At 34.7% G+C, this 11,573-nt stretch overlaps 1 protein-coding gene across 1 annotated transcript; it reads left to right on the top strand.

Moving 5' to 3' along the window:
• The first annotated feature begins 4,310 nt into the window (after window positions 1-4,310).
• LOC143598793 (uncharacterized) lies at window positions 4,311-5,645 on the top strand. Its single transcript, XM_077076926.1, has 2 exons — window positions 4,311-4,852; window positions 5,000-5,645. Exons 1-2 carry the CDS (start codon window positions 4,311-4,313, stop codon window positions 5,643-5,645), a joined length of 1,188 nt encoding a protein of 395 aa, XP_076933041.1.
• The last annotated feature ends 5,928 nt before the right edge of the window (window positions 5,646-11,573 follow it).

Here is an 11,573-nt window from a genome sequence, read left to right as displayed (position 1 = left end):
AAATTTTTCCCTTCTCTATCTCATATTAAATATCTTTAACAATTCTCTTTCTTATTAATAATCTTGTATTTCATTTTTTTTCTACTTTTTAATCTTTCATTTACTCCTTTTAATAATTCTTGCTATCAATAATTTTGTATTTTATTTTTTTACTTTTTAATTTCGTCATTTCTCTTTTTAATAATACTTTCCTAATTTAAACAATTAAATACCAACATAAATATGTTTTTTTTGTTTTATGTAAATATATTATATTAGTTATTAATATTAGGTTTTATTAAGTAACCAATTTTCACGTTGATATTGAATAATGATTTCAAATATTAAGGTCTTAAATATATTATATTAATTAAGATTTTATAATAAATGATATTATTAGATGAAGATGCAAGATTAATTTTAAATTAAATTTCAATAAACTTTAACTTATTAAATATATATGATTATTTACTAAATTACAAGTCTTTTTTGTAAGGCCCCGAACCCGGTAGCCCTACTTTAGCGTCGGATTTACTCATAAACACAGTTCTTCAATCAGAGTTTATTAAAACTTTTCGCGGAATATAAAACATCAATCATTTGTTACAAAACGTTAAACTTTTTCTTTGATACCATAACACAAAACTTTATATTTAAAACATCTTTACTTCTTTCTTCAGATGCCAGCCGTTCAATCCATGCCGTGTGTCGTCCTCATGCTAACTCTGTAATCAGCTCACCTGCGTGCATACTAAAAGTCAGCTACGCTGAGTGAGTTCTAGTTAATCGAACGCCATACAATACATACACATACATACATATCCGTAGATACATATCCATACTTCACTAATTACCCTTCTGTTCTACATACACACTTACTACCATACATACACACATATTTATAACCACTAACCTCAGTCTACCGTGAGTACGTTCATAGTCCGCCGTCTATACCTGTACTCAAGGTCGTGAACACGTAAAAGGTCCGCGGTCCTTACCTATGTTCACCCTTTATGGTACGTGCAAGGTCCGCAGTCCTTCCCTATACCATCCTACATCCACAACACGTACAAGGTCCACAGTCCTCCCCTATGTTGCAACCTAAACCATAGCACGTACGAGGTCCGCAGTCCTCCCCTATGCTACCACAATACAACTACAGCACGTATAAGGTCCACAGTCCTTTCCTATGCTGATGCCTACCTATAATACGTATAAGGTCCGCAGTCCTTAACTACGTTGTCGTCTATTATCTGTAACACGTATAAGGCCCACCGTCCCTATCTACGTTTACGTCTATCATCTACTTTACGTATAAGGCCCGCAGTCCTTAACTACGTTTACATCTATCATCTACTTTTCGTATAAGGCCCGCAGTCCTTAACTACGCCATCACCAGCCGAGTCTATGTCCGACAAAAGCTAGAGGGATTTGCCATCCTAACTTACTATGTCGAACGTAGAACTCACATACCATTCGTGTAACTGCATACACCTACTTCACATATACAATAATTACATCATAGCATAAGAACACCCTAGGCGTTCTTTACATCATTCATTTAACAACCATACCTCTTGTCGATACGTGCAATATCCGAAGATCGTTCACGCCCCGACAAGTATTCATTTGTAATGTTCATACATCTTCGATGTATAATATTCGTACCTTTATTTTTGACCTGACAATACGCGCAATATCCGAAGATCGTTCGCGTACCGACAAGCAACCATTCATATCCATCACATATATCACATATGGCATACACTTATCACTTAGGATAAATGTATTAACAACACATCGAGTATGCACACAGCCCCGAAAACATAACACATAAATGGGGCTAGAAACTCACCTGAATACTGTTACGCTCTCCGTTAATAGTTATTCTCCTCTTGAGCTGCGCACGGCTAACTGTATAATATTTACACGTATCAATTACTGCTACTACTATTACTACTACTCATTTTCGATAACCGCCTTAACACATTTTCCATTAGGTTTTTAATTTATTTTATAGACGAACTTCGCTTCAGGCGAAGTTAAACCTTAGGCGAACTTGGAAACAGCTTGGTTCTGGCTTGATTCGATCGAATAGGAACACGTTCGATCAAACAGGAACACGTTCGATCGAATAGGAACACGTTCGATCAAACAGAAACACGTTCGATCGAATACATCACGTTCGATCGAATAGGAACACGTTCGATCAAACAGAAACACGTTCGATCGAATAGGAACACGTTCGATCGAATACAACACTCATTCGATCGAATACAAAACTCATTCGATCGAATGAGTTGGAGACCATTCGGTTACTTCCCTATTCGGTCGACTGGACTTGTTCGATCTACGCATTCGATCGAATGGACTGATTCGATCGACTGGTTCGATCGAATGAGTCTGATTCGACTCCTTCAAGCTGGGCGACGGAGAAACCCACGGGTTTTCCAGATTTTCCAGATTTTTGACCCAAAATCGAAGTTTTTGACATGGAAATGCTCGGGATTGAAAGGGCTATCGATCCCTAGTACTTTTAAACACAAAAGCTTGCATTTTGACACCAAAACAAGGCGGTTTTTGACCCGAAAACTCAAGTTACGAAAATGGGAGTTTTTGCTCGATTTGAGGTCGGAAATGGTTATGAAAACGGATGATTTTCGAGAGGGACTTACCAAAAACGATTAGGAACAAGATTGTGGACTCGGATTTGTGATTTGAGAACTTTCTCTCTCTAGCTTCTCTCTCTAGAAATGAGAGTGTTTGGGTGGGTGTAAGTGAAGGAAGATGGTGAAAATGGTGGAAGTGTCAAGAACTTTCGTTTATATACTACGGGTTTGGTTAGGCTCGGGTTGGCTTCCTACGGGTCGAGACAGGCCGAGTTCATAAAATAACTAAGCCCAAGACCCGTTCCTTACTCGACATTTAAATAACTAAAACGTGAAATTACTAAACATAACTTTCTTTTATTTATCAATATAAAAATTTTAGGATGTTACATTTTTCTTTCAACCCCTGAAAAGGCAAATTCACTATTGATGTATTCTTAGTGTTTGTGTTAACTTAAACAAGCGGGTTTCTTTAGCCGGTTAAAATATCAAACATGGTTCAAGTCAAAACAGTTTATGATTAAAATGAGTTTCGGTCCATGGGTTGGTTTAAAAAAGTAGTCATTTACAACTTCTTTTTATTTAACTATTTAATCAACTAATCATTTATGTTAAGTTCATAATCTTAAACTTTCACAAAAATTTAAACACTAGACTGCATTTTTTGGTTTTTCAGGTGGATAAAATCACTTATCTTTGGAATACACATGTTAAACATTAGCACACTATTAATCATATGATAAATTGACTTTGTATATTCTTCTATTATTGAAGATTTTATATATAGTTTTCTTTAGTGGGTGTGTTATACTTGCATCGAAAAATGTGGTCGCTTAAGAAACTACGCGTTCGTTATCCATGTTCTATCAGTCATAAAATGATACGTTACAAGAAAGTATTAGTTTCCGGTTGTTTTAAATGCCCTTAAAAAAGGTTGTCAAGCTATAGATTAGTCCTAAAAGTCGACGTTGAAGTAATGTTGCTTAAAATATTAACTAGAAAAGTGGTATATGCAATGAAACCGAACTATATGTGAAAATACAATAAGATAACTGTGTTATAGAATCCGAAATCATATCCGAAAGTAATATTAGAACTCACATTTTTATTCTTAAAAAAATCTTATACCTTTAAATAAAATGATTATTTTCAAAGTTTGAAATTTTCACTTTATTTTTATTTTGCATTAAAGATCAATTATTATAGATAGTTGGTTTGTTTTTGAGACAATCTATTTTAACTCATGATAGTTATGTGTTGCATTATTTAGAGTTATAAACATAAACAATGTGAAACTACTATATTTTTATATAGAAAATAAAGTTACAAATAAAACTACAAATATTATGTACAAATAAGTATTTAGAGATTTACGAATTTCTAACAACTTTTTATTTTCATATTGTGTAATTTGTAATCTATCCTACCATATAATATATCTTTTTACTTTTTGAAATATTTTTTTTTATATTTTATATTGTGTTATTATTTAAAAAAATTTATTTATTTTAACCCGTATGCTACACGGTAATTAACCTAGTGATAGTAATAAATAAATTGAGGAGACAGAATATCCATGTGTTAAATTGGCATTCAGATACTTTCAATGTACCTTCCTTTCCAACAAAACCCCATTGTTTTTATTACATTATATTTGTATTTTAATTCCTACACTCGCTTTTTTGGACTTATTCTGCAGAGCGCCTGTTGCCACGTCATACCATGTGGTCCCCACCTCATCTTCCTCCTTATTTATATCAGTCGCCACCACTAAACCCTAGCTATCTATCCACTCCATTTACAACAAACACTCCACTGTTTGATATTATTATGGCTTCCGCTTGCCTCAATAGAATCGGAATATCACCGGAGAATAATAATAAGTACTCATCCTACGCCTGGTTCAGTCCCAGACTCTCAATCGGCCGTGAAGAGGATACATCCAAAACCAAACGGATATCTTCTCCGGCGAAAACACCTACAGATCTGTCCGACTCAATAAACGAAGATCCGGTGAAGGATATTTCAGATTTGGCGGACGAGTTTGACGGATTTGAGTTCAGACTTGACGATCCGGTCATGATGCTTCCGGCAGACGAGCTGTTCTCCGACGGTAAGCTTATTCCGCTGCATTTGTCAGTTATCCGTCAGGAAGCTGCCACGTCATCACCTACAGTCGTGCCTGATACTCCGTGTTCTCGTCGGAGAAGTACGGACGACGCGTTTGCCGCTGATCCGTACTTGTTTTCGCCTAGAGCACCGAGGTGTTCCAGCCGCTGGAAAGACCTTCTCGGTTTCAGAAAGCTTAATCAAACCACTAATAATAATAATAATAATAATAATAATAACACTAATAATAATAATAATAATAATAATAATAATAATAAGCGAACGTCTGTATCGTCTATCAGACAGTTGCTCAATCGGAGCTCAAAATCATCAAATGATTTGTCAATCAACCTTCCGCTACTGACGGATAATGAATCGATATCGGTATCAGTATCATCACGGCCGTCGCTTTCGTCGTCTTCTTCCGGTCATGATCTAGACGATCTTCCACGGTTATCTCTCGATTCCGATAAACCTGGTAAAGCAAACACAAAACCTAACACTCCTCCAAAGACACGACAGGTGAAAACGAAAACCAGAACACAGTCAAATCAGTCAACAAAGTCAAAGTCAAAGTCAACAACCGAAGTTAAATCTACAAGAAAGAGCGCTATTCGTCGTTCAGCTGACGCTGCAAGCCGCGGACTATCAGTGGACAGTCCGCGGATGAGCTCGTCAGGAAAAATCGTGTTCCACAGTTTGGAACGGAGTTCCAGTAGTCCTAGTAGTTTCAACGGTGGACCGAGATTCAAACATAAAGGAGTGGAGAGATCATACTCGGCCAATGTGCGAATCACACCGGTGCTAAACGTACCGGTGTGTTCGCTCATAGGCTCATCGAAATCCGGAACGATGTTCGGGTTTCCGATATTTTCGTCACAGCAGAAGCGAGAAGGTTGTAGCACCAACATTGGCGGATCAAATCGAAGCCAGTGGTTTGTTAATTAAAAAGAATGATTAATTTGGGTAATATTTGATTTGAATTTGACCTAGCTAGTGTTGATGTTTTTTATTAGGCTTGGATTGGATTGGATTGGATTGGATTGGATCAATCAATTAATGGTAATGGGTGTTAGTGTAGGTTAGCATTAGGTATCTAGGCCTAGTGATAGTGTATCTATTTTTGTTGATTTCTTTCCTGCTAATTACCAATCTTCAAATATTATTATTATTATTTTGTTTGTTGAATTCAATATGAAATGATTCATGTGTGCAGGGAAACGAAATAGTTAAAAAAACTGAATGCAAATATGATGTTGTCGGTAAAGGAATATATAATATATGAATTCGAACATGGTGATGAAAATAAAGTAAAATTAGTGTTTGGAGGTTGTGAAATGAGAATGACAGTCTACAAAAGTAATAAAACAGTTTCAGCAATTAGATGCCGGAGCGGGTGCCGGTGACAGCTTTTAGAACGGCGTCAAGGAAAATAGCTTGACCTATTTTTTATTCAATTAATAGAAACAAGCATGGATTATATTTTCAGATTTTATATTTTCATTCACTGTTTAGACTTTGCATGTGTTTATAATAATATTAATAAAATATGAAGAGAGCAACATACACAAATGTGGAACCTCAAGTACTATAGATGATAAATGAAACTTTAGAAGAAAAATGAAACAAGTTTGAAAATGTAGCTTAACCACCGGTTAGGTTCAAACGGTAATCAGTCGACCTAATTGGAAGTTAGGGAAGTTCGGTAGTACTTAACCAGACTGATAAGTAGTAGGTCTCTATGTGAACGGACGGTTCGGTCAGGGCTTTGAGAATGATGTGTAATACTCTTTCAATGGTTCTCTACTAAACTAAAGTCTCTAGACTTATTTATGATATACTAGTTTGATCCTCCCGTGTTACGAGAATTTATTTAAAGTTTTGTTTTTAATCGTTTTGCTATTTTATGATGATTATTTTATTTTTTAACGTAGTTTTCTTTTAATTTAATACATATATATTAGCTTGTTATTATATTTTTTAACGTTTGGGTTTTATCAGTCGAGATGTTTAGGTTTTTTTAGATTTTTAACGAACAAACATAAACGAACACGGGCATGTTGATTTTTTTAAATGTACAAACATGAACACAAATATATGTCTAATGAAAAAAGAGGCGTTGATTTAGTTGACGATGGTGGGTAGTATTGGAAGTTAACCGACGATGAAAATGATAGACCAGCAACGAAGAATATGTAAAACAAAAAAATTAAATTAGGGTTTAATAATGAAAGTGTTTATCAAAAATGAGATCTTATAACCCATTTGAGGGCTATTAGAGTTTGGTAAGACACATAACCCGTGAAAATTATTCTTAGATAATTAAGGGGTTATTTTACAAATAAATGAGATGTTATAACCCGTTTAAGGGTTATCCGGGTTTGGTGAGACCCATGACCCGTGAATAGTATTGTTTGTTTATGAAATATTTTACAACTAACTGAGATATTATAACTCATTTAAAGACTATCCGGGTTTGGTAAGACTCATACCCGTGAATTCGGGTCAAATGCATGAGAAACTTATATTTATAATTTAAGCAATCTGGTGGCTCTAGAGAACGGGAGGAACAACCTGAGAGCGACACCTAGGATTTTATGGTAGACATTTATATAGATAGTTAGATATACATTTGAAAATTTCAAAAAACGTTGATTATTAACACAATCGTTACTTGACGTGATGTAGACTATGTTTTGTGGGCATGGATGTGATGTACACTCTTTTGATGATGTGGAATATAACTTCACTAATTTTAACTTAAAATACATATATAAGTTTAACATGCATAACAAAAGAAGGTTTAACAATTTTTGAGAGCACGAGCGGGATCATGAATACCAATTTGGGTAAATGTCAATGATGGATGGGAGCGGCGATGTTCCTTTCCATCTCAATCTTACCAACAACAGGTTACAAAATTTCATCCCAAATTGTTTACAATTTTCCAGGCATCACGTATCTACATTGGCATACGCCTACATGGACGCATTGCCGTTCATCTCAACCGGATTGCAATCCAATTAAACAGCCTTAAACACTTGAAACATCATTTAATCAAATCTTTTTAAAGGACAAAAAAATTTAACTTTTAATTATTTTATAACAAATGCATATGATGCAATCATGATTACAATTTTAATATAGCTAACATGGATTGATAGGTCTTCCTTGTATAAAAGTAAACCAACATATTAGGACATGCATAGTTGTAAGGGCGAATATAAAATGTAAGAACGCCACGTAGCACGAGGGAGGTTTTACATTTCAAACCCACGAACATGCGTTGTGATAGTACGAAACATGATGATTATGAGTGAAACAGAGAAATGTACATTATTTATAATAAAAAATCAAGTGTAAATCAATAATAATTATATGGATGAGATCGATTCTCTTTCGTAACAAGAAATGAAAATTAAGAGTATGAGTAGTTAAATTACCGACTAATAAATTATAGTTAAGTCATTAAAAATCAAATTTAAACTACATCAGTGTTATATAATAATGGCAATAATCTTGGAACCCGAACTCATCCGAAACGATGTAAGGAAAAATTGGAAAGAGGGAAGTCCTATACTCCTATGGCTACGAAACAAGTGAAGAAGATGTTGACCCCGTCAAACTACCAATGCTATGCTAGCTAACTCCTCCTACGTCCTCGTTAAAGAGGACATTGAAATTTGTGCCATATATGTTACATGAATTCCTTTTAAAATATTATTTTCTTTCCTGTTTAATTGCTAGAATTATAAATTTATTAAAGCATGACAATATTCTATATGCTAATGTACGTGTGATAAATCAACTAGAAAACTTCAACATTTGTTCAACAAATAATTTAATATTATGAACTTCTTGAGCTGATTTACAAAAGAGCATGTTAATGTTTTTATTTTTATAGAACGATAGTCACACGCTATATTATATAACGGGGAAGATTAACGTACAAATGAAATTAATGTGTTAAACGTGAAAATCAAGTAGAGTAATTAAATATACAAGTAGAGTAATTATGTAATTACATTATATAGTAATTACATAAACGCTACTTGTATATATAATTACACTACTTGATTCTCACGTTTAGCATGTTAATTTCAATTGTATTTGATCCAAACCCATTATATAACTATGTAATTAAATTGTATGTCTTTTTACGAACACCTTAAACTATCATCAATTTAAAATACAAATCCTTATCCAACACTTCGGTACTTTAGACGAAATGCCTTCCGGTGAGTGAAACCTATTATGTTATAATAAGTATTCAAATAATTACATGTCTTTCGTCATCGGTTAATGATCAATAAAAAATGAATATAAAACTTGGCGAAATACCATTTGTAATGAAAGAGTTATCGGTAAAGTTAAGTTATGGGTATATAACTTTGAAGGGGTGCGTTTAGGGGGGGGGGGGGTGTGAGAGTGAGAAAGAGTGATGGGTAATGATTGCCTGAGAGAGATGCTAAAAAATAAGGCGTTTTGCGACATGTGGCGCCTAATCAGCAAAGAGTGAGTTTTTTTGTTATAAGGGTGTAGTGGTGTTTTTTTTTGAAAGGCAAATTTCTTAATCCCTTGTTGGAAGTGGGACTTGAACCCACAACCTCCACAAACCTTAGGTGTTTTTAGAGACTTTGCCTCTACCATTGGACCACCACCCCAATGGTGTGTAGTGGTGTCGTAGCCCTATATATATCACTCACATTATATTATAATAATAATAAATCAAACAAACAAACAGGCGAGAAAAAAAAACTCGCCCCTTTTGTCGCTCACGAGGACGGTGTTTTCGCCCATTTTTCTCGCTCACTACGTATAGTCTTATGAGTTTTTTTTACCAACACGCTACTTTTTAGAAAACTCTTAAAACACTGTCACGTGTCCTGAAACGTATACATGTGAAAAGTGTTAGACTAGACATGGTATGGCATGAGTAGTTTTGGATATCTATGTAGTTATTCACGTTGAACTACACCAGTTTTTTTTTTTTTTTGAATGTTTAAGCTTTCCTCCTACTATTTACATTAAACCGCCATTGCCAAGGACCGAACCCTGGACCTCTCACCCAAAGGCCGAAGCCTTTACCATCCCACCAAAGTGGAGATGGCATTTAACTACACCAGTGATATTAGTCAAACCATAATTGACCTCTTCAATCTGTATTTATTTCGTATCACATACACCCCCAACAAATAAGTACCTGTTGTTAAATCAAGTATGATTCTATCTCATAAATTTGAGACAAAATTCTGTACCGACTTAGAAAATTTGTCATTTCAGCAGCATAATAATGAGATGCATTAATATGATGATGTGATTTATTTAACTCAAAACTATATTTACACTCTTTTATGCTTAAAATATACGTGTATGTATATAGATATATTAATAAAGTATTATAGCAACTTTATATGTTATCCAATAGAATGAAAATAAAGGATAGGGTTGGTTGGGATTAGTCATGTCTTTTCCGCCAGCTACAACACCAGCGTTTTCTGCCCTCTCCCTTCATGTTTTATTTATATTATATTTATTTTTATTCTGTATTTATAGTTATTTCTACATATACATTTTTAAAAAATATTCATATTCGTCAAATTCAAAATCTTAAAATTTCATTTGTTAAATAATATGATGACTATACTATTAAAATTAGTTTTTATATATTATATGATTGTTATATTATTGAATACTGTTACACACGAGTTAATTTATCAATTTGTTTTTTTTACGGCCAACAGACAGAGATTTGCCTAAGTACTCAGTGCAAGGTAACTCAATAACAAAAAATCACTGTTAGTTGGCCAAACTTAGCAGTATGGAGCCCTTAAAGCGAATCCTAGTTATCTTCAGTGACGAAGCTTGGACAAGTTTGTCGGGGGGGGGGCAAACTCAAAATGTATTGTGAAAATCATAAACTCGGGCGGTCCGGGCTCAAGTTTTCGGACAAAAACGGGTAATGTATAATGTGAAAATCATAAACTCGGGGGGGGGGGGGGGGTGGGGGCGAGCTCAAAATTTCGGCAAAAAACGTGTAAATTTACACTACGTATACAAATTTTTGGCCGAATATCGGAAAATATACACTACTAAGCGAAAAAAACGGGGGGGGGGGGGGAGGACCCCTGGCCCTAGTGAAGCTACGCCCCTGGTTATCTCCAATCTGGTGAAAACCCACCGATCAAAGGCCTACTAATGGTAAAACATAGACGCTCTCAGGATCGAACTAGAGATCCCAAAGATTATTTATTAAACCACTCATGTCCTTACCAAAGTGTTATCTATGAGAATTGAACTTGAATTTGTATTGAGAAACTTAAACTTCCTATCACTATCACGACATCATATGTAAATTCTAAAAATTATAAATATAAAATAGCTTTGGATTTGATGGATTATTGTTTGTATTTATACAAGTTTTAGGGTTGGGTGATAAGACTCTTTGACCCTTGAAATTTGAAAAAAAGTGGACCATCATTGCTTATGACAACAAAGTATTGATTCTTTTGTCTTTTTCCTTTTCTATTTTATGTTAGGATTCATGTATATATATTTATTTTATTATTATTTTTGGATATATTGTTACAATTTATTATCATCATCAAGAAAATCAACATCACTTCAAAAAAACAAGAAAATCAATATAACAGGGTAGTAGCTTTTCCAATGATGAAAATAGTAAAAGAATAATTTTAATAGGCTAAGGAGTACACACAAGTGAACAACCCCCACTAGTCTTAGGTGACAGTCACATGGCCACCCACCCTTCACCGACCTCACAAAAACACCGCTCCCTTTTTTTTTGTCACACGTGACCTGAGCCCACCAAGGGTGGTTACTCGCGTCAATGAAGCTTCATGTGGGGCCCACTGG

Source organism: Bidens hawaiensis, unplaced genomic scaffold, assembly GCF_021521415.1.
Source record: "Bidens hawaiensis isolate Kalapana, Puna unplaced genomic scaffold, B.hawaiensis_p1.1 tig00050839_1, whole genome shotgun sequence".
Taxonomy (NCBI): domain Eukaryota; kingdom Viridiplantae; phylum Streptophyta; class Magnoliopsida; order Asterales; family Asteraceae; genus Bidens; species Bidens hawaiensis.
The sequence above is the reverse complement of the archived record's forward strand: the minus strand, read 5'-3'. Positions and strand labels throughout refer to the sequence as shown.